Source organism: Lactuca serriola, chromosome 1 (genome assembly GCF_051521515.1).
Source record: "Lactuca serriola cultivar US96UC23 chromosome 1, Lser_US96UC23_V15, whole genome shotgun sequence".
In the NCBI taxonomy this organism is placed as follows: domain Eukaryota; kingdom Viridiplantae; phylum Streptophyta; class Magnoliopsida; order Asterales; family Asteraceae; genus Lactuca; species Lactuca serriola.
In genome coordinates this window covers 85,844,429-85,869,536 of record NC_136408.1, presented here as the reverse complement: position 1 = coordinate 85,869,536, position 25,108 = coordinate 85,844,429, and the positions used below count along the sequence as shown (strand labels likewise).

At 32.7% G+C, this 25,108-nt stretch overlaps 2 protein-coding genes across 2 annotated transcripts; both read right to left on the bottom strand.

The window, feature by feature from the left end:
- Nucleotides 1-3,937: 3,937 nt before the first annotated feature.
- On the bottom strand, nucleotides 3,938-5,072 carry LOC145094089 (uncharacterized). The gene is made up of 2 exons (XM_079032365.1): nucleotides 4,482-5,072; nucleotides 3,938-4,097 (listed from the first exon to the last, which is right to left on the bottom strand). Exon 1 carries the CDS (start codon nucleotides 4,955-4,957, stop codon nucleotides 4,490-4,492), a length of 468 nt encoding a protein of 155 aa, XP_078888491.1. The 5' UTR covers nucleotides 4,958-5,072; the 3' UTR covers nucleotides 3,938-4,097; nucleotides 4,482-4,489.
- A 1,470-nt stretch (nucleotides 5,073-6,542) lies between these two features.
- LOC145058221 (uncharacterized) lies at nucleotides 6,543-7,443 on the bottom strand. Its single transcript, XM_079006134.1, has 2 exons — nucleotides 7,295-7,443; nucleotides 6,543-7,182 (listed from the first exon to the last, which is right to left on the bottom strand). Exons 1-2 carry the CDS (start codon nucleotides 7,441-7,443, stop codon nucleotides 6,543-6,545), a joined length of 789 nt encoding a protein of 262 aa, XP_078862260.1.
- Nucleotides 7,444-25,108: the final 17,665 nt, after the last annotated feature.

The following is a 25,108-nucleotide window of genomic DNA, read 5'->3' as shown; positions in this document are numbered from 1 at the left end:
TGGTTTGTGGAGTTGCCTTAGAATTAGAAACAGAAGAGATTGATTGATTGGTGATTGGTATTTGGGAACATTGTTCACCACTTTCATTAGGATTAGGTCTTTGTCTTTTGGTAAAAAAAAACCACTTATGTAACCTATAAAAATATAACAATTACACCTAATCAAACAATAACTTCAATAAAACAAGTTGCTTTCACTTAATCAAATAATAAATTCAATAAAACATAGCAATTTCACCTAATCAAACACTAAATTCAATAAAAACATAGCAATATAACCTAAGCAAACAATATAACTTCAATAAAACAAATCAATTTCACCCAAGTCAATCAATAACTTCAAAAAAACATATCAATTTCAAATATCTAAATGAATTGGCAAAACTTACTTGCTTCATTATAGGGCTTTGAGGTCGATTTTGTTAACCAAGAAAGTAGAAATCGAAGGAAGTTGATTTTGTCGAATGTGAAATATCGATCATTGTAAGTCACGAACGAATGGCCAGCCGATTGTCGATCGATCGAACTATCGAAGGAATTCAGGAATGTCAGAATGTTCGAAGTGCGAACTGGAGACGAAGTATCGATCTGTAGTTGTGTTTTTTTTCCTTTCTTGTATCGATAATACAATAAATTAGGATTGGGCCATTTTTTTACAAGCAATTAGAATTGGGCTAATTTATCCAATTAATGTTTTATTTGAGGCTTTGGGCAATTGGGCTATTAGACACTAATTGATTAAAACATTGAGTTCATTATTATTTTTTTCGTTTGGTAATTACCGATAGAGTGACAATTTTTTTTACGTAGTTGCACAAAATGTTTTTAGTAGTTGCACGATTTTTTTACGTAGTGACACAACAAGTAAATTTTTTTAAAAAAAAAAGTCAAAAAATTTTCTATTACATGCACGAGCTAGGTGTTGCCAGTGCCATGCCAGGCACCTAGCTAGGACCGCCGTTGGTATTGGGATTCCATTAATATTTGCATGAAATTATTCCACAAACACCTTATAAATCAAATAAGAAAAATTGTCTTACGGAAGAGACCGTGACATTTCTATATCAATGAGTCAACTACACGATAACAAATTTCAAATGAAAACAATCAAATTCATTTCATTTTGATGTATCCATCTCAAATTAAAACACATAAATTTTATCATATATATGAAACATCATATCATATACATATATGATGCATTGATGGGTCTCATCCACTCTTTATGAAAAAACGAAAACCATCAAGTTTAACATTTATTAAAATTTCGAAATCGTTTCTTACGATCATCAAAATTGGCTCTAATATCATTCGTTATAACCATAATTCAAATACGTTCAAATACATAGATTCAATTTTGTTCTTTTATAACGTCCTTTTTAGTTTTTTCTCTTTTTTTTGATTTTTTTTGTGTACAATAACACCCGAGTTCCAATACTTTCTATTAAAGTATTGGGTAAATGGCACAAAAAACATTTTTTTTACATAGAAATTCGATTTTAACACCGTGTTTTTTTTTGTGTTAATTTTAACACTGTGTTTTCCAATTTGTTACAATTCTGACCACTTGACCGGTTAACCAGGTTACATGCTGAGGTGACATGATGACGTGTCAGTTTTGATAGCTTGTCATGCTGACATGATATGCTGACGTGTCAAAATCGAATTTTTTTTCTCACAAAAAACACTAAGTTTTCATTTTTTTCGATTTTGACACTAAGTTTAATTTTTTCTTTCAACTTTGACACTATGTTTTTTTATTCCAAATCGAACATCATTTTTTCCAATTTTGTTCAATGTTGACAATTTTCTATTTTAAACCGTATAAATATTTTTATAATACATTTAAACCGTATAAATATATATATTTTTTCATTTAAAAACCATAATTTTGTATAAATACAACTTTTTTTTTACACGGAAAACATATTTTTATGTATAAATATGTATTAGTTATATAAAAATTGTATTTTATATTAAATATGCAACTTTAAAATGTGTTTGGAGGTTTGGAGGCGTGTAGTCGATCAAAACTCGGATATCAAGTTTGCAACTCATCAAATTTTTACATCTTATTAGAAGCTTATGGTTAGTTTGATTCTCATGATATAACTAATACTTTGAATGTAAGAAAAAAAAAACACCTTGTATTTAAATAAAAATGTGGTTTTTAAACGAAAAAAGTATGTTAATACCGTTTAAAATGTAATAAAAAAATATATATTTATACGGTTTCAAATGGAAAATAGACAAAATTGAACAAAATTTGATAAATGATGTTCGATTGGAACAAAAAAAAACATAGTGTCAAAATTGAAATAAAAAATTAAACTTAGTGCCAAAATCAAAAAAAAAAATGAAAACTTAGTGTTTTTTGTGGAAAAAAAATCAATTTTGACACGTCAGCATATCATGTCAGCATATCACGTCATCAAAACTGACACGTCATCATGCCACATCAGCATGTAACCTGGTTAACCGATCAAGTGATCAGAATTGTAACAAATTGGAAAACACAGTGTTAAAATTGACAAAAAAAAAAAAAAAACACGGTGTCAAAATCGAATTTCTGTGTAAAAAAAAATGTTTTTTGTGCTATTTACCCTAAAGTATTCTACTTTCAATTTTTGCCTTATTATGACATTGTATTTTAAAAATAGATTGAGTAAAATTTATCTTATATTTGTATGAGATTGTAATCATCGAATCATCTCTAATAAATGAATGAGTTTTTTTTGTTATTTGTCGCACTCGCATTCAAATTGTCAAATATCATTTTATGGTTATTTTGAATTAATTTTTTTCCACATGTTATTTTATGAGCTTTTTTATTTTATTAAATTATATATAATATTTTAATATAATAATTGCAATAAATCCTCTCTAATAAATAAAGAATTTTTTTGTCACTTGTCACACTCGCATTCAAATTGTCAAATGTTATATTATGGTTATTTTGAATTAATTTTTTTTCCACATGTCATTTTATGAGTTTTTATATTTTATTAAATTCTATATAATATTTTAATATAATAATTGCAATAAATGAATATTAATTTCAGTAATAAACTTACTTTTTAATTTCAAAATTCCCAAAATTAAAACTCATTAGTTTTTTTTTCTTTATTTAAAATATTTGTTTAAATTTAAAAGATGAAAACAAATTTCATTATAATAAATCATTATTTTTCTTATTTTGTTATAATTCAAAGTTCTAAAATATTTTGATCTTTATATTTAACTCTTTTTTTTATTATATTAACTCATATAATACATAAGTCTTAAAACTAGTAGAATTTTTTATTTTTTAAAGTAAAATTATATATTTTCTCAATTGTGGTGAACATGATGATTATGTTTGGTTTTTTTTTTTTTTTTTTTTTTTTTTTTTTTTGACTAAACCAAACACGTTTGACTTTTGATGTTGTTAAAAGAAATTGTTGATTTTTTCGGTTTTGATTTTCCAGATTTCCAGTTTTTTAATATTATATTTAATCTTTTGTGTTTTTTCATTTACCATGATAAAATATAACAAAAAAACAAGTAATATACTAAAAAGTAATACAAGATGACGTAAATCCATGTTTATTATTTTAATTTTCAATAAAAACCGAAAATAAATATTAATTATTTAATTTATTTAATCAATTAAACTCATATAAAACGATATCAATTTAGGTATTTTTGGTTGGTTCGGGTTTTCAGACTACTGACTAGACTGAACCTAAAAATCCAGTTTTTATCAATTAGATTCTTATAATTGTATTTTCTTCCTTTGATGCTTCATACCATTTTGTGTCTTATTATACTTTGATAATAATAAAAAAAATCATTATGAAACTTTTAGAATATAAAATTTGAAAAGAGTGTTTTCATCTTTAACTAATAACACAATCAAGTTTCTATGTTTGGAAAAATGAATTGAACAAAAGATAGAATTAGAAACATAAAAAAGGAATAGAAGTTTTTATTAATCCAATTGAGAATTTACATAGAAACTAAGACATTCAAAAGGAAAATATTTACTATGCGGAACTTAGTTACATCATAAAACACTTTGGAACAGATTTGTTTGACTCGAAATCTTGCTCAAAATCCCTGCAAAAAAATTCAATAGTATGAATGAAAATTCAAGTTCTTGAAGAATCCTCCATTGCCAATTTTCATTCATGATCCTTGATAACTTGAGATACGATCAATCATGGGGTCAAGACCAAAGAGGGTGACTTAAATGCAGAACTAAAATCATAAATTAAGTATATTAATCAATGAACTCGTTTAAGTTGCAACAGTTAAAATTGTGTTGATGATCTGTATGATTATAGAATAATCAGATAACTAAATCAATATACATCTATATACCAATTATGTTTATAATCTGTCATAATTGAAGTCGTTCATCTTAGTTGCAGAAGTACAAGTATCTTTTTGAATCAAATCAGAATTTTCAACACAGATCCACTTGGCATAAAACAGAATTACCTTTCAATTTAAATCGATTGAGAGTAGGATTCGTCATCCTCTGCGTAAGCTTTGCTCTTACAATCGGGAACATCCTGGAACATATCAGCTGGCAATTTCTTCGACAAAGCCCCAACATGAAACTCGAGCATATCAGAACCCGAATCCATATCCATACCCGTAACACTTAGCCACAAGAACAATTCTTTGGCTTGAATACCGGAAACATCAGAGACGGATCCGTAACTCAACTTTCCTTTGATGTTCTTGCTGTAGTAGACAGTTTGATCTTCGAATTTAACGTAGCAGGGACGTTTGAGCTGAACGGTGAAGGCGCCGTCGGTGGGGGAGATATTGTAGGAATCGACGGCGTTAGGTAGGATGCCCTTTGGTAGACCGTATTCCGGGAGGAGATCGTGGATTTCGGTGGCGATGGCGGTGGCTGTGAGGTGGATTGAGATTAAAGCGATGAGTAGTGATCGGTTGATGGACGCCATTGATGGATTGTTGGAGATTAGTTTACAGAACTCAGAGTCAACTCGAAGGCTAATAATGTTTAAAACGAGTTTAGGAATTGCCCTTTTACATCTATCTGTCACATTTGTATTTGATAAGGTGGTTATCATGTGACATCTAGCGTAACATTTTTGTATTCTATTTACTTTTTTCTTCATAATTTAACGCGTAAATTACAATTTTGGACTTTATGATTACCACTAGTTTTAGTCCAATTTTTTAAAAATTGATATGGATGACTATCCAGTGTTTTTTTTTAAAAAAAAAAAGCCTTATCTAACTATCCTGTTTTAAAAATGCCTTATCATAATATATGTATCATAAAGAAGTTTTCTAAGATATATTTAGAGGATTACACACTAAATTTGTATCATCAAACAATAATATTATAGAGCAACATTAAGGATTTTCTTAGGATGATTTCTCCTCCTTCACGATCAGCAGATAATTATAAGTTGTTTGTTTTCGTTTTTGTACATTGTTGTTCATCTTAAACACATGGAGTAATGACGACAAGGTTGGTGAAGAACGAGTACTCGGAATCAACTTAGGGAAATGACTTACTCATGTGTTGATGTATGAAAACACAATCAAATAGAGATAAAAACGATTGACCTACATTTTGAAGGGGCCCGAAAATTACATAGCAATAACCAAACAAAAACCTAAAGTTATGATCTTCAAACCCGTAAGCAAAGTGAAATAGAGGCCCTCAAAAGTAATTAACGGGTATAAATTGTGACTCTAGTGTCCATGGTTGAAACTTATAATCAGAAGGGCACCAACAACTACATAACAATAACCGGACAAAAACCTAAAGTTATGATCTCCAAACCCATAAGTAGACCGAAATAAACTCGCAAGTAATTAGCAAGTATAATTTATGAACCTAGTGGATATGGTTGAAGCTCACGTCGGAAACAAACGAAACATCAATACTAAGACCATAAGGTGTGGGCAACTAGATGTAACACCATTTTGGTGCCACATCACATGCCAAATCATCAATGGTGTTATAACACCAAGTGAGGAAATGGACAACATGTTGTATCTTGTTATGACACCAACTCTTTTTCCATTTTATAATTTATTTTTTATTTATTTCGATTTTACAAATATTTTTTAAATATAAAAAATAAATAAAACATAATGTTTAAAAATTTTAAAAAACAATTAAAAAAATTTTAGATTAAAATAACATCCAAATTAAAAAAAAAAAAAATACAACGCTATTCGTTATCGCTATTGTTACCATAAAAGATATAATCCGTCAAGTCCTCTCGAAGTTGTCTGTGTTTATTTGCGTCCTGAATGTCAACAACGCGATGCAAATAATCTGTTGTTCCTGGTTGAAACTAAACGTGTCTGGGCTCCGTTGGGATATAGTGTGCAATATTTCGCCTTTTATCTTCTACTACCATGTTATGCATTATGATACATGCATACATGATATATCGTAAAGTTTCTAAATCCAATGGTCGTGCTGCATGTTCGACTATATGCCACTTCGCCTTCAGCACTCCAAAAGCACGTTCCACATCCTTACGTGCTCCTTCTTGTCTTATCTTAAAAAAAATTGTCTAGTTCTTCAATCGGGTGGCGGAACGCCTTCACGAATGTGGAATACTGAGGATATATTTCATCTGTAAGATAATACCCATATTTGTATTCGTTTCCATTCACCGTGAAAGGAGCATCCGGGGCTTTTCCATTCAAAAGATCGTCGAATATTGGCGACTGATCAAGAACGTTGACGTCGTTGTTGGAACCCGCAACCCCAAAAAATGCATGCCAAATCCATAAATTTTGAGAAGCGACAGCCTCTAACACCAATGAAGGCGATCCGTGATGACCACTTGCGTATTGCCCTTTCCATGCTACCGGAAAAATTTTCCATTTCCAGTGTGTGCAATCAATGCTTCCGATCATTCCGGGAAACCCATGGCGTTCTTCATGCGCCGCATAAAATTCTTGCAAATCATGCAACGAAGGTTTCCGCAAATACACGTCTCCAAAAGTTTCAACAACACCCCTTGACAATGTATACAAACTCTCTCTTGCGGTTTTTTCGGACATTCTCATATAGTCGTCCATGGTGTCGGGTGACTCCCCCATAGCCATCAAACGAATGGCCGCAACACATTTCTGCAACGTTGTAAACCCCCGTCTACCTCTAGCATCATATCTTAATTGAAAAAATTCGTACCTAAACATAAATTAACTACAGTTTAAAAATATATTGCATATGTTGTAAAATTAAAGAAACATGTAGTACATTTTTATTTATCTTGTATAAAAATATAGTAAACAAACGATACCGGCTTTCTAAGGCGTTGGCGATTCGTAAGAACACATCCCTACTCAAACGAAATCTTCTTTTGAAGTCTTTCGCCCCGTATACACAATCATCCGCAAAGTAATCGCGATATAGATGTTCGTGTCCTTCCTCGCGATTTCTGTTTAACATCGCACGTCTTGTTAGTAGCGGGATGGGTCTGATTGTAGCAGGTCGGTAGTGTAATAATGATACATCATCCTAAAGAAAATATCATCATCTGAATCATCGGACGAGTCGAAAGGATCCATATTTTTTTTTGAAGATAATTGAAAGTATGTAGAGAGGAGAAGAGAAAGTGTGTGAAATTTTTAATAAAATGAGAGGTATTTATAGGATAAATTGTTTTTTGTTAAATAATTAATTTTTTTTTCAAACTGTTGCAAATTAAAACTCAAACGGTCACGATTCTTCTGTTTCTTCTCGTCGCCACGCCAACAAGAATCAACCTCGACGAGTTGCAACGAGCAGGGGGGCGGTGTTCCCCCCGTTACGACGGCGTCGAGAGATGCCACATCACCCGCGTCGAACCTCGTTTGGCGCATACCGATTACTCTAAGAGATGAAAATAGTTGTTCATGAACAAGTATTGAGTCTTGTTTGGTGGGGTCGGTGACTTTTTTTTTATTATTATAATCATGAATGTTTAACGGGATGCCATTTATGTCCAAATTAGCGTAGTGCGAGTTCACAAGCTTTTTTCGCATGATTTTTGGTTATTTTTTTAAAGTTCAAAAAAATATGGTTGTGTAATGATATTAAAGCTTCCAATATGATCATTTTTATGAATAACCTTTTGTTTATTTTTTTTCTATTTTGATATTTTAGAGTATTTGTCACACCTAAATGTGTGCACACCAAATTGAAACAGGTAACCTAAAATCAAAAGCAAATTAAAATCCTTAACTTAAAAATCAAATCAAAATCAATGTGAATTTCATTAAAGCAAAGAAAACTATTGCGCATCACTAAATTCAACCAAGTCTTGGAACTTTTTAATAACGACATATGGTTTCATTAAACCAAAGAAAAAGGGTCGGTTATGGCACAGAAACAATGTACAATATGACTGAGAAGCCAAATACTCCCAAAAAAAAAGTATAACACCAGGATCGAGTATCTAAATTACACAAAGAAAACAAGCTAGTATGAATTTGAGAGATGGATTGGGACTTGTGATCCAACCAACTCAAAACCAGCAGCAGTGAAACAACTAGTATCGGACAGAAGGATCATACAAGATGACAAGAGTATCAACCTAAACATTTTTTTTTAATACTTCGAGAAAGAACATCAATTAGTGACAAAAAACACGTAGAAGGGGAAAGTTGAAGTTAGGAAATTTGAGCTAATTATATGCAAGTTTTTTCTTAGGGAGGAGAGAGTCCTTCCTTCCCAACCCACTCAATCCCCTGTCACATCAGATTTGTTATTTTCTCTTTTTTCTATCTTTCCCAACCCATAACACATAGAAACCATATTTTTCTCAACCCACTCAAGGAATTAAACGAAATGTAAAAATTTTTAGAGTAAAAACACTACAAATAAATAAATTGTCTATTCTATTTTTATAAAGACACTATATCTTTGTTTTATAAAGTTAAAACCAAAAAAAAAAAAAAAGGCACGTAAGCATGAATTAATGTGGTCAAGGTGAAAAGTTGAATTCAAACAAATAAAATAAGTTGATTGTGGTTCATTAAACAAATGAATTAATTATCCGTGTCTTTTGTCTCTATTGCCTTTTGCATTAAATGTTATTGCGTTTTAATTTTCATATTCATGCATTGTCAGTGGGTTCATCAACCCGAATAAAAAAAAAGACATGAAACCACTGAACCCATGGTGCTCGATTTCGTTTCCCAGCGGTACCTCTGGTACCGCCCCATCCCATTGACGAAACTGCATATGACTCCGTGCCTTAAGATAAGATTTGAGGTTTTTAATTTTTTTTATTAGACCGAACGGAGTCGTCGATGGGTTATAGATCGGCTTGGGGTGGTACAGATGTGGTTCCTTCTCCGACGGGTTGAGCAGGATGTAAGAATGATGAAGCTGGAACGGGTTCACTAACCCGTGAATCTTTCCCTCTCTAGTCTCAACACTTTCTCTAATATCAAACGATTTACAATATTTCACTGAAAGACGGAGAATAAATAGAAACCCTAAATCTGAAGAGAAAAAATGTGTTGTTCTTTTGAACTAAATTATATTGTGATTTTACGTTTAGTATAATCAGGAACACATATGCATTCGGCCCATATTTTATTTAGACTAAATATATATATATATATATATATATATATATATATATATATATATATATATATATATATATATATATATATATATATAGTATATAGTATAATCAGGAACACATATGCATTCGGCCCATATTTTATTTAGACTAAAATATATATATATATATATATATATATATATATATATATATATATATATATATATATTCCCTCCCAACCACTGCCATATATATATATATATATATATATATATATATATATATATATATATATATATATATATATATATATATATATATATATGTGGCAGTGGTTGGGAGGGAAGGACTCCCTCCTCCCTAAGTAGACTATAAAACTATTTCTTTCTATTAAAGTTACAATTATATATAAATAACTTCCAACAAATTCAACTTAAACATTCTTATATTTTTCTATTAATGCTTGACATGAGCCTCGATCATTTTTTACAAAATACAAAATGTCCAGCCAAGTGAACTAAATGATATTTGTTGTCTTATATATAGAAAGAAAGATTATTAAACGTATGAATTTAGTTATTAAAACATGTGGAAATATACAAAAGATAAATTCAGTCAGGAAAACAGAAGGAAACCACAGTGAGACTCGAACCTGGCTTCTTTACATGCGTATAGAGCACGTTTACTAACAAGTCTAAAATTTATTTGTTTAACACTTTCGTTCATTATAGTATATATACCTAATAGTAATAGACTTAAAATTGGTCTCTAAGCAAACATGAGTCCTAAGCCGTCGCCCAACTTGCATCTCCTATTAGGTGGGGCCTAACAATAGGGTTGAAGTTATACCTAACAAGAACGGAGGAACATAAGATAAGAAGCTTTATGTAGCTCGTGTGATACCTAACAAGAACGGAGGAACATAAGATAAGAAGCACCGACATGAAAGTAACAACATTGCTCGGAGTTTGTGGTTATTTTAGATGAACTTTGGTTATTGTAGGGATGTTGGTTGTTGCAATTGAAGAGGGGACACTACAAGAATCACTACCTATGGTAATCGATACTTTTTAACCTTCTGCTCACGACATATTGTCGGAATAGGCTATATTGAAGACAATTCGTCGGTTCAGAGTCGTCGATATAGCTTCGTCGCAATAGGTGGAAAATGTGGTTGGGATATGTACCCATATACCGATGATAGGTCGTCGGCACAAGTTTCGCCGGGAATGATTTTCACAAAAAAAAGTTTTATTGATAACTTTTAACAACAACATATTGTTCGGAAGGCTAAATCTACAAATGTTGGTTCTATAATGACGACATGTCATCTACAAGGGTTGTAACCGTTTTCAATCAAAAAGCTATATTGCATGTCATGTGCAAACTGTTATTATAGTTAATACATATATCCACGATAAGTCTCTGGAGACGACGCTGAGAAATGGTAAGGTTTAGACTAACTGAACCAATAAAGATAGTGGTGGCGCTTCTCAACGTTTTAAAACTGGTTCGCACCGACCGGTTGGACCGGGAACTAGGGACGAGAACGGTTTGACAACAACCGATTTTATGCAAATTTCTAGATCGGACGAACCGAACGGGTTCTTAAAAAACCTGGTTGAATCAGTGTGATAGAACTGGTAAAAGACTGTTGGAACCAGTTTATTGAATTTGGATAGTTGGATTTCACTTAGCCCGTTAAAAAAACAACTCATTAATAGAGCAAACTGAATACTTTGAGTGATCAGGTCATCCAGAGTGTACAAAACTAGAAGGCCAACGCACACCACTAGGGATAAAAGTGGGTCCAAACCCGGACCGGATGGACGCGGACTCGGAAAACCCAGAACTGGTTAATGGGATTTTGTAGAACCGAAAATCAGATTGGTATATAGAAACCGGTTTCTGTTCGGTTCCGGGTAAAGTGGGTCTAGAACCAGAAAACCCGGAAACATCAACGTGGGTAGGTTGGAACCGGATAAAATGGGTTTAGAACCGGAAAAACCAAAATTTTTTAGTAATTACTTGCTACTTAGTGGTTTGAACTTTGAAAATTTTTCATATTGATATCCCGATTTTAGGGGACTGTAACTCATTGAATATGAAACCAAAATTGACAAAATTATAGTCTAAAATTATGTACAAATTCTAAACTACACTCTGGCAAAAACCGCATGTCAATCCTAATTTAAACGAAGGAAATATGCATGTGTTAACATTTTCACAGAATACAAAGTACAAAAACAAATAGCTGAAAAGTTGAAAATTTTCAGTTTTGATATCCCTACTTCAGGGGACTATAAATCATTGAATATTAAACCAAAAATGACAAAATTATAGTCTAAACTCATGTGAAGACTCTAAACTACAAGTTGGAAAAAACCACATGTCAATCCGGCTTCAAACGAATTAGATATGCATGTTTTAAAACATTCACAGAATACAAAAAAACTGAAAAACTAAAAACTTTCAGCTTTGATATCTCGAATTTCGGGGACTGTAAATCAACGAATATAAAACTAAAAATGACAAATTTATAGTCTAAAATCATGTACAAACTCTAAACTACACGTTGGAAAAAACCGCATGTCAATCGGAGTTGAAACGAATGAAATATGCATCTTTTAAACGTTTCACAAAAACTGGTTACGACCCTAAAAGTGGTTCCGGCTCCTAACATCGGTTCCGGTTTTTAGACCCAGTTTACCCGGACCCGATGGACCCAAACCCCGATTACCTGGAACTCGGATAAAACAAATTTTTAAATCCAGAACCGGAACCGGTTCTATATATTCCGGTTCTAACGGTTCCGGTTCCGGTCTGATTCCGGTTCCGGTCCAGTTTTTCGGTTCTAAATCTCATCCCTACATACCACTGTTAGATGTATACCAACAGTTGAACTAGAAACCGGTCATCAAACCGGTTCAACTAAAAAATGGTTTCTAAAACATTTTTTCTACTTATATGTGAATATCATTATACATTCCCCTAAAAAAAATCAAACCCTAGCAACGGTGCGTACTTTTCCGGCAAGTGGCAGACTTGGTTTTCCGACCACTTCCATTATATTTTCATGTTCTGTTTGATATGGGGAGTAATCAAAAGAACGAGAGATGGAAATTGAGACTTAGAGATCATCAAATACAAATAGATAATCCCCACGACTCAAAAAAAGGACGTGATATCGGGTTTCAGAACTACTACAAAAAGATAGATGTCAGCTAATGATATCTGAAATTTGTATGAAACACATGCTGATGTGTCAAATGTCTACATTGCCAGAAAACTTTCCAAGATTGGCAAAAGATTCACATTCGTTAAGTTTTTTAAAAAATAAGGATGTGTCACATGTTGTGGAAGACCTTAACAAAATTTGTATTGGTAATTTCCACCTTTTTATATCGTGGGCTAGATTCAACAGACTGAATGAAGGTAATAGAATGGTGGATGATCAATGTTACCAGAAAGTAAGAAAAGAAACGATGACAAACCTATTGAACGAGAATTATGCAAGATCATATGCGTCAGCAGTGGCTGGAACGAATGAGAAAACTTATAAAAAAAACAACCCTCAATCAATATACAAAAGGAGGATATACGTATTCTGGAATGTAAGTTACAATCAAAGGATCATTTACTTATTCATGATTCATCTTCTATTGCGGAAGGGTTAAAGATATTAGTGTGATTGAAAATCCATACAATATTTGTCATAAAGAAGGTTTTAATTAATGATGTGAAAATTTCTTACCTTGGTGGTGATTGGGTTTCGATTGAATTTAAAAAAATGTAATGTGTGTGATAAGTTCAAGAAAAGTGTTCAAATGAAGAAATATTTTGGTGAAATTAAACCGTTAGCAAAGAATTTTGTGATTGATTCACGAATTATTTTGATTGAAATATCATGATTTCCTTTGCATGCTTGGACCCCATCAGCTTTTAAAAAAGTGGTGTCATGTTGGGGGTGAGGCGCTATTTGTCGATTATGATGAGGATGAACCATCTGGTGCAGGTAGGGTGTGCATCAAAACTTCATATTTGAACAAGATACATGGAGTTATTAATGTAGAAATGGAGGGTACCAAATATCTTGTTACTGTTAGAGAAATTGGGAATTGGACGCCTTCTATTACTCATGAAGCAAAAAATGGTGATGAGGAGAGTGATGTTTGTTCCGATTCTAGTCAGGCCGATGAACTTAATGTAGAGGAGGGTTAAATAAATGATGTAGCTTAAGGAAATAGGAAGGATCAGAATTTAAAACAAAACAATGAAAAGGAAAATGGTGTTGGAAATAATAAAGAGGAACAATTAGATCAAGAAAACAAAACTATGCAGGAGTCTAACTCGGCGGAGGGGTGTGTTTTGTCTCCTAAAAAGAAGAAGAAAGCGATATGGGGTGATGAACCATAGAATATATAATAATGTTGTTTTTAAGGAAAATGATAAGTCTAATTCTTCTATGTCTAGACCTACAGGTTTCAGTTCATTTATTAAAAATGGTGGCCGATTATCACCTGTTTTTAATTAAGGTGGTGTTGACTTGGAGCATCATGGTTTGAAAACAGGTAGTGTTAACTCAAAAAAGAGAAAGCAATATAGAATTGGAGTTAGAAATGTAGATGTTGAGAGAGGGTCTCTTGTTGATGCCATGGTAAAGTTTATAGAGGCTGGTACGACACTTGGGTATAAGATGACGAGGTGTAATAAAAATATGGAATCTATTATCAAAGAAATGGTGACTAAGCTTGTTGATAAATGAATACTTTATCAATTAATGCATGCAGTGTCGGAAACAAAACGAAGAGGAGGAGATTTCAACTTTGCGTTACAGTCTCGGTGTCTTGTTTCTTGGGATTCAAGAGCCAAGACTTCAGTCTAATGATCTTTTTATTTTTCGGAGTATATGGGGGAACTTTAATTTTGATTTTGCTTCCAGTGTGTCTCGTGGTCGATCTAGTGGTATTGTGTCGTTATGGGATCCATCGGTTTTTATGAAAGTTAAGGTGGGTTCGAATGAAAATGTGCTTATAGTTCAAGGAAAATGGGTGGATACTAATCATAATTGTTATATGGTTAATGTTTATGCACATCAGGATAATAGAAGAGCAGGATAATAGAAGTAAGAGGGAGTTGTGGTTGTATTTGCATGATTACATCCAAAGTAATAAAGGATCTTATTTCTTTTGGTAATTTTAATGTTGTTCGATCTGCGGGTGAAAGATTGCGGTGTATGTTCTCCCAACGGGAGGCGGACAATTTTAATTGGTTTATTAATGCTTGTGATTTATTTGACATTCCCACGAGAGGTTTTTTTCACTAGAGTTAGTAATAATGGTGCTAAATCTTGTAATTTGATCGGTTCCTAGTATCCTATGATGTGTTGCACTTGTTGCCTGATATTTCTTCTTTAGCGCTGGATCTTACTATTGTTGATCATAGACCTATTTTTCTTGCGCAAGTCCAACCAAATTATGGTCCTCGTCCCTTCAAGTTTTTCAATTATTCGATGCTTGAAGAAGATTTTGACTAGGTTGAACGCTTGTTTTGGTCTAAAGACACTAGTAATGTCAAAGATTGTGCTCCTATCATCTTTAAAGAAAAACTAAACGTTTTAAATGGGGTATTGCAAGAATGGTGGAATAAGGTTAAACTTAAGTGTGATGGGGTTAAAAGTAATATTTTAGAAACATTACATGAGATCAATGTGAAGATTGATATGGGTCTAGCTTTTTGGAAGAAAAAAATGAAAATGGTTAATATTAAGACTCAATTGTCCGATTTGGAGAAAAAAGAGGTGGTTGACCTTTCTCAAAAGCGAAGATCAAGTGGTGTATTGAAGGCGATGAAAATACAAAATTCTTTCACGGTATGATCAATAGTAAAAGATGTCAAATGGCTATTTTTGGGTTGAAAGTGGATGGTGTTTTGCTTAATAACCTAACACATTTTGAGAGAGATTTTTTCTATTTTTATAAAGAGAAGTTCAAGAAATTTTATCCTATCGAATTGCCAACAGAAGTCAAAGAAATTCAATCTTTGTCTAGTGTTGTAGCTCACGGTTCAGAAGAAAATGTCACATTGGAGGAAATAAAAAATGCAGTTTGGTCTTATGTTGGTGAGAAGGCGCCAGGTCCTTTTATTAGGAGATATTGAGATTTGTTAAAAGAATATATTTTCGCTTCAATGGAGGGATTTATGGCAAAAGCAAGAATACTGTTAGGTTTTAATTCTTCCTTTATTAATTTAATCCCTAAGAAAATAGTTTGGTCGCCTTAAATGATTACCGTCCTATTACTCTTATTGGTATTCAATATAAGATATTTGCTAAGATCTTTGCTTTAAGATTGTCAAAATTTATAAACCTTGTTGTTAATGGTGAACCATTGGCGTTTATAAAGCATCGGCAAATTTTAGATGGCCCTTGGATGGTGAATGAATTGATTGATTGGTATAAGAAGAAAAAGAAAAAGTTGATGCTTCTCAAAATAGAATTTGAAAAAGTCTATGATTCGGTGAGTTGGTCATATCCAGATAATATATTACACTAGGCGAATGCTCATGCGTTGCATAGAAAAACCTATATAGTTGAAGTCTTTATAAATATATGTTTTTTTAAATATAACAAAACCGTTGTTATCAAATTTGATAAAATAATTCGTATACTAAATTGATATAATATATTGATTATTTTAAATTATATGATAATATATACATCTATTATAACTGCATAATCTCAATCGTTTGAATAACTTCTACCTGCGAGTTACACATGAATAAAATTAAATATAATATATGGTTTAATGTTATTTATAGTAGTTGTTATTGTTAATTAATTTTTTAAAATTTATTTGCTTAATGTTTTAATTTCTATCATTATAATTATTTGAAACATCAAATATTGTTTTTCATTTTAAATGTAACAATATAATCATTTATATAGAGTTATTTTTAACAATTGTTATTGTAAGTTATTTTAAGCTACTTATTGGAAAACTTTTAACGATTATAAAAATATTTTTAGGAAATATTTTAGTTAAATTGATATTACAATTAAGTTTTTCCATTTATCACTACAATTTATCACTTTAAACTATTTACAAAATATTATTTGGTTTTTTAAGTGGAACTAAAATTTATATTTAAGTTGACACTGTAATGTTATATTTAAATTAACAATTTAAGCATTTTGTCCAAACTGTTCAAAAGTTGTAGCTTTAAATTGATAATGGTGTAACACTCAAAATTTTCAACCAAAATTTTCATTTTAAAAAGTCCCAAAAACATATTTTTAATACCATCTCATGTCAAACATAATTGTGAAATACATAACACCACAAAACAATGTCATAATATCCCATAATCCTAAAATATCTCCATCAGCAAACAAGTGTGTACAATCATGACGACGCCTTCCCGCGATCCTAAGATGTACCTGAAACACATTTACATCAACAATGTAAGCACGAAGCTTAGTGAGTTCCCTAAAACATCACATCTACTCATGGTTGTATCACGATAAGGACCCTCCGATCATGTGTCTCAGTGAAGGCCCTCCGGTCTCATGTCACGGTATGGACCCTCTGGTCATAACTCAATATATACACTGAATAATATAACAACATAAGTCATAAAGACAGAATGCATAAAACACATATCTCAGTATAAGCAAATAAGACCCTTCGGTCAATAATACAAATAAGACCTTTCGGTCAATACATGCATCACCAACAGGTAAGTATAGTGAGAGGACTCACCTCTCGTAGAAAAGCAAGTAACCCCGCACCCGAACTGTCGGTCTAGATTCCTCCTAAATGTGCCACATGTAACTCTAATTAATAATAATATCAATAACCTCGAATTGCTAAACCAAGCCTCTCAACTAAATCTCAGAAGGGTAAAAGACCATTTTGCCCCTATTTAGTCAAAAGTCCACAATTTGACCTAAAACTTAAAAGTTAACAAAAGTCAACACCCAATGCGTACCTTAGGCATACAACTCTCTATGTTGGGCGTATAACTGGCTAAGCATGCGACGGGGATTCTCCACCCTACGTTGCACGTAGCTGGGAGTACGCACGACGTACTCCTCGGTCTCCCTCTTCTCACTTCTTTTGGTCTTAACCCGTTAAGAAAAACATTCCAACCATGTATCTAGACTAAATAAGACCTATCCCTTCATAAAGTTACTAACTTTAAGCCTTTACATGGCTAGTTAAGACCCAGTCTCAAAAACTCTATTTTTCTCAACACAAAAGGTCATACAACTCCTACATGAAGAGATTAAGACGTTCAAGAACTCCTTTTTATAAACTAGAACTCTCTAATAAACCTAAAAGTACAGAAGAATAGCTATGGAGTTCACTAAACCCACAAAGTTCCAAACTTGGGGCCTAAAACCCTAAAAAGGACCCAAAGCAAGAATTAGAACATACAATGAACAAGTTTTGAACTTGATACCTCTGGAAGATGCATAGACTGAAGTAGAACTAAGATCCACAAACTAGAAGCGCAAGCTATCCTTCCTTCAAGGTTCTTTCTCCACCAAAAGCTTCACAAGAACACTTAAATGAGCCAAAAGCACTCACATAAGCTATGAAAACGAGATTAGGGTCTGAAGGAGGTTGGTGTTGGGTTTTGAGCATTCTAACACTCCTATGGTGTACATGCAACCCTATAAACCTTGGATCTATGTTTTCTCTATTATACATGCAAATAAGAACTTTCCAAGGCTTTAATCCTAACTAGCATATTATGATGTTCTTAATCTACAAAGTACTAGTTAGAAGACATACCTTTTGATGTAGCTTGATGTCTTCAAGCTTTAAGAGCTTAGCCCCAATAGTGTGGAAGCCTCAAGTGGAATCACAAATCACCAAGACACCTTGGAAGACTTTAGAGAATATGAATACTTAGTTCTCTCTTAGTGAAATCGGCTAGCCCTCTTAGTGTATCACCACTAGTGCCAATTTCACCAACCAAAGACATCTTTATATAGTATGGAGGATTAGGGTTAAACCCTAACACCCATGACCTTTCATTTCCTAGGATCCATGGGTTAAACACTCCATGGACTATCCATGAAAGCTTAGCCCAACCTAAATGAACTTGGCCCATTCCATATATATAAGAGTCCATATTTAATTAGTTCCTTTTGATCACTTAATTAATTATAAATTAATTCTTGATCAATACTAATTAAATAATATGATTCCATATTAATATATTAGAACTTATAATATATTAATATTAATCATAAACATACTATTCTCAAAAGATTATCCATATAAATTGTGTCGGTGAAGTGCAACCCAAATGGACCATGCCGGGTCGGGTCAAGTACATACCAAATATAGTTATGGACTTAGACATTAATCCAACAGTCTCCCACTTGGATAAGTCTAAAACTATTATTGCGTATGACTTCAAACCTAACTGGCAATCGTAGCTCTTAAAGCTGCTGTCGAACTCTGATCTTGTCAACGAACTTGTCCATTAGATAAGGGATCATATATTCCTCCATTCTAGATATCATATGGACTGAGACATGGATTATAATCATTCTCTCTGTCCATTTGTTGTTTCCCGATTTCCGATTTATGACGACTGACTAATTGAACAAATCAAATCAGTCCTGGCCCGGCCGAGCACTTCCATTTGTCATCATCAAATCATCGAGGGGCCCACAGATATCGCTTTTATCCCGAAGGTAAAAGGAATGGATAAACTTCGACTCATATGGCTTGTTCTACTACTTATTGAATCATACACAAAGGCACGTTTTATAGCACCGAGTTACCAAATGCGTTTTCGTGCAATCAATGTACTATCAACTCATAGTAACAACTCATATCTCTAGGTTTGAAGAATATAAGATATTATCATCTCATGATCACTCGTGATAAAATCCATGAAGTGATTCCAATGAGCGCAGGTTGAATCCAATACTCAGAACTTATGAGCACTCATGAGTGTTGTAGCCCTTTGTCCAACACCTTAGACCTCTACAAGCCAACTCATGACAGTCTTAATTCATATCTACTTCCAACATATGACCGACTGTGGATGGTTTGAATAACTTAGTCATTCCGGAAGAATAACCTAGTTTATTCGGGAAGTCAAAACATGCAAAATGAAACACAATAATAATTGAATCCAATATGGTATCAACACTTTGAACATAAATAAAACACCTTTTATTTATCACCATATGATTACACATTATTCATTGTATACTGTTTCAGCTATTAACTTTATTCTTGAATTTAAAACAATAGTTGTCCCATGCTCCAAGCATGTACACTATGTTTTCTTAAACACTAGTCATGCCATACACCAAGTATGCATACTATGTTTGTCTATGATCTTTACTTTGTGAACTAGATCAATTGAACATAACTTCAATGATTCTTTTTTCACACTCCCAAATCCTTATCGCAAATGCAAGAATTCCAAATTCATGCCATTTACTGTAATCTGTTAGATTCTAAACTTATATGCATTGATCCTCTTGTAATGATTATGCACAAACTCACAAAGACTTGGCAACAATCATTACAGAGAATTCCAAAGGAGATCAACTCCTTGGAAACATCCTTCTTGCATTAAGTTTCCTTAATCTTACACAGATTGAAATTTCTAACTTTGAAACATTTCCAGATTCCATTTTGACTATCACTTCTGAATAAGAGTTGCCTCCTTACAGATTATGTCAATATGGTCCTTCCAGAATTATCACTATACTTCCAACTGTCCTTGAGCAACCAATCTTTGGTAAACCTTAGATTGTTCTCGACAATTGTTTAATCCTTTTAGTCATATCCAGTTCTAAACCTTTTCCCTTCTTAATGCCCCAAGCATTTGGAAAATTTTAGAAATGATGAATATAGCACATGTAATCGAACCTATATCCGAAGCATATGGGACACGATTCATGATGTCTCACATAAAGACTAAACCAGTCTTTTGCTATAACATTTCCATTTCTATTTGCCAAGTTCTCATAATTCAGATTATGAAAAGGGATGCCGTAATCATAATCGAATTTTAGAACGCAAATAATGGACCCATATACAAAATTTCCTTATGTTGAGCCACTCCAACATGAAATTCATATATATCCTTGACTAAATGATTAAAACCTCACGATCTAAACTTATAGATTTGAGATGAAGTATAATTTCCTCTCCCTTAATTATAGCAAAACAACTTTTTCAAACCCTGCAACCTCACGAATTGAAACTTTTTGTTTTTCTATAATTAACATTGCTAACTTGCAATATTTATCATAATTATCATGCTCCCACTAACATGATGATTATTAGCATAACACTTATGCTCCCACTAGCTTTGACATGTTCTCAGAAATCACCTGGACTTCTAGAAATCAATACTTCATTGACTTTCTTACCAAAGTTCAGATTTCTGATGCTAGATTGTTTTGATAAAACTTTATCAAAATCATACACCTTCCCTTAGATAGCACACTTGTGTGTCTAAAAAATTATGAAGAGGTATGCCGTAATCATAATGGTTAGACCTTTTTGCCACTTCTCACAAGTCCAGGTTAGTGTGCCGGTTAACCACACACGCTCCACTAACGACTTTGAGAATGCAAATATCACAATTGCTATCTAGATAAAATCTACTTAGTGAAAGTGTTTCCTCACCATCATTTTCATGAATCGGAGAGAAACCTTATGACACTTAGATTTAATGGTGTATGTGTTCTTATCCATGTGAATTGTCAAAACCATAGCCACAAGACAAGGATAATGACAAATCCAAAACCATATGGATTGAACTCAATCTTAATTTCTAGCCACCTGGCAGCTCAAGGGCCTACCATTGCTTCCAAGTTGTTGTGCAACAAATTGAGAACTCTAAGAACTCATATGCAAAGCCAACTTTAACTGGAATGGGCACAGAATATGTCAACACGATAGGTTATAAACCTCAAGTCGTGTGCTAGTGAAGAACTTTAGGTTTATTCTTGATTAGTTCTTGAGACTTTCAAGACCTTTAAGACTCCCACTGTCCTCTTGACATATAAGACTCCCTTGTCAAACATCCAAAAGATAGTGCGGATTCTAATCAAGACAAACACTTCACACAATTGGCCTTAGTTGGTCTTTGTTTTATCCAAAACATCACAACTTACCAATTTCAAATGTACAAGAGTTTTAAACCTTCTTTAAGACATGTCACTCAAGTTACAATCTTAGAGTATTACTCTAAGAATTGTTTTTGGAACGAAGTATGAATCATCTTCTCGATTTAACCACTTCAACAATTCAAGTTCCTCTTCTTAGCTATAAGAAGGCTCTTAGAGGATGAATTGTGATAAGGTCTCTAAATCATCAAGATTATCACAAAACTGATACGAAAGTACTCTCCCATCTTTTCAGATTTGAGAAACTTTTATCCTTCTGCCTAAGTTGATTCTTCTTATTCGCCCTGCCATACATTGGAACCTTTTCCAATGTCTCAGAGTTACACTTAAGCTTGTAAGTATAATCATATTTACTGAGCTTTAGTAAACTATGACGAATAGTCTTATCAAACTTTTGTGGTGGACTTAATCAGTGCACAAAAATGTGTACTCGATCCCTTAGTCCTTTACTTGACTCACACATCCATGTGAACAAGTAATTAGTCTTAATTTTTCCAATACTTGAAAGTTATCATTCATCATGCTATACAACTTGCATGATTCCAAGTTCCGGTCCAATTGAAACTTGGGTGATGAGAATCTTTCCTTATTTGGTAAATCTAGACATTACCACAAATGAAAGAATCAATTTCATATTTCCACTCTTGCTCTTAATGGAATCATATAAGCAACAATTTTTCCTTAAATGCCATTGTAAGGATATTTTAAAATAAATAAAATCAAAAATTTTTCTTTTATTTTAAAACTTTGCGGAAAAACTTATCCTTACAATCCATATGAAAACTTGTTGTTATCTATTCCTTAAGCAATATCTCATAACTCCTAAGAAGTAGCTCAAGAATCCGATTTTTCAAACTATACGATAGAAATCCATCTATGCGATCAGATTCAGCATATTCTTTCTTTAAGTTTCTCCACTTTTTCTTTGATTCTTAAAACATCACCATGTGACCCAGTAACATCAAGTATCAAGAATCTCAGAATAGAAACTTAACAGAGTTAGATAGTGGACTTTACCTGAAGTAGAGTCAAACTTATTGACTTTAACATCCTTAGGTAAATCTGGCAGCTTCGCAACCAATGCCCCTTCCTTTGGCAATATAAACATATGGACCCTTTGATAAAGGTACAAGGGACTATCACAGACTTAGCTTTTCTCTTTACCATTTGGTCAACCGAGTTGACTATGGCCGATCCCTTTACCATTGGGAAGAGAATGCTTTTCTGGATTTCCTGTGTCACTATTGTCAATGTCCATCAAGTTTTAAGGAAGTTGATCTTAACAAATAGATAAGATCATTAAGGGTCTTGTCATAGTCTGTTTCATAGGTGTCCCAAAGGAACTCACTATGTGACTTAGAAAGTGATTGAACCAGCAACTTTCTCAAGACTTTGACACCCAACTCTCCCGGCTTGTCAATATGTGACTACATCTCAAAGATGTGATCACACCTAGACCTTGCCTTGCCAATAGGGATTGAGTGACCTTGAACTTGTGGGTTAGGGAGAATAATTGGAGGAGGTGAAAGAAGTATGATTTCCATGAGACATCATCTTCATTTAGGAAAGCTTGTTTCAAGAGATTTAGGAAGATCATAAATGTCTAAACCAGACATCTTTTGGGAGATATTCAAGGTAGTTGATCTTAAGTCCTTAATATAACACCCAATATGAAATATTAAGGCTAGGACCCAACAAACTATTTTATAACTTAGAAGAGGGATGCCGTAATCCAAGCTATAAAATATTTGAAGGTAGGTGAATGACGATTCACCAATTTCCACCAAGATAAACGAAATGTATTATTAGGTTTTAATTGGTTTTGAAACTCCTAGATCTATTGAGATTCATTGAACTGTTCAAAGGCATGTTTCAATCTCGAGTGTGCCCTTCAGGTTTTGTGACTGGGATGCCGAGGATCACAAAACAAGGTGTGAAGTAACCATGCAAATCACTTGGTACCCTTAATAAATTACCCCTCAATCGATGTGCCGGTTAACCACACACGCTCCATCGATACTATGATAAATATTAAGTCACCCTTTACCTACCTTGTTAAGTCCAAGTTAGTGTGCCGGTTAACCACACACGCTCCACTAACGACTTAGACAAAGTGTAAAGTGTAATTTCATGGGTTAGCACCTTATTCACATTTTTCCTAAGTAACTAAGATTGGGTATTATTAAGAGTTTAGTTACTTAGTATTATCATTAATACTTTTAATGAAGGAGAATTATAGTCCTGTCAAACCCGTTCGGCTAACGACCCTCCACCAGTCAAGCAAGCGGTGGGTGAGAGTGGACACCCATTAAGTTGCCATTTTATAGGCAACAACCTTATACCCACCTTATAGACCGGATTCGTGAATGAGGCGTACTAGCGGTAAGACTGACTTTACTCTTATACATATATATATATATATATATATATATATATATATATATATATATATATATATATATATATATATATATATTATTAACTTATAATATTATAAAGTATAAGGGTTGAATTTTAACTCTTAAAATTCTAAGGGCTAACTTGGAATTAAAGTATTCATAAGAGAAAACTTTACAAATTCCAAAACTTGAGGGCAAGTTTTGAAACTATTCAAAACTAATTAATTCCATAACTTATGTGTTTAAAGTAGTTTTAATCCAAAAACTCTTCAAGTTCCATAACTTGAGGACAAGTTATGGAAGACTTTAAACTAATAAAAGAATTAACTTTTCTTTATTTTATAACTTATGGAATTAATTAATGTTACATCTTTTTTTTATTTTATTTTAGTTTATTAAATGAAGAGACTCTTGGTCCTCCATAACTTGAGGACAAGTTATGGAGTCATAAAACCATTTAATTAGAACTAGACTCTTCATTTTTGTAACCTTTGCCAATTTTTATGAGTTTTATGATTCTTAAATGTGACTTTTCATATAACTTGAGGACAAGTTACAAAAACACATTTTAGAATCAATTCTTAGATTAATTTGGATTAAAACCAACTATCACATAATATATTCATTAATCTAAATTCACTCATAAAACAAGGTAATACAAAAAACTTTTGGTGATCCATAACTTATTCTTAAGTTATGGAATCCTTTAAAACATTAACACCAAATTTTGTAACTCCATAAAAACTTTGAATCAATTTTTTTTAAAACCTTTTCATATCCATAACTTATGGAGGTTTCAAAAAATAAAACTCTTTAGATCAAACTTTTAAAACTAATAAAATAATCATATCATTTTATCTTTTATTAAATTTGACCTAATTCAACTCATAAAGCAAATTATTCAAATTTTACAAATAATTAGTTTTTCACAAGAACAAGTAATTATCTTAAAATTTGACGAACTTCATGTTTTTTTTTCTTTTT

What these genes read in the sequence shown, in the direction of transcription:
- LOC145094089 (XM_079032365.1), bottom strand. Translation starts at nt 4,957, where the DNA reads ATGGCGTCCATCAACCGATCACTACTCATCGCTTTAATCTCAATCCAC.
- LOC145058221 (XM_079006134.1), bottom strand. Translation starts at nt 7,443, where the DNA reads ATGTTAAACAGAAATCGCGAGGAAGGACACGAACATCTATATCGCGAT. An exon ending in GCCAACGCCTTAGAAAGCCG is followed by an intron (nt 7,183 to 7,294) that starts GTATCGTTTGTT and finishes ATTTATGTTTAG; the next exon opens with GTACGAATTTTTTCAATTAA.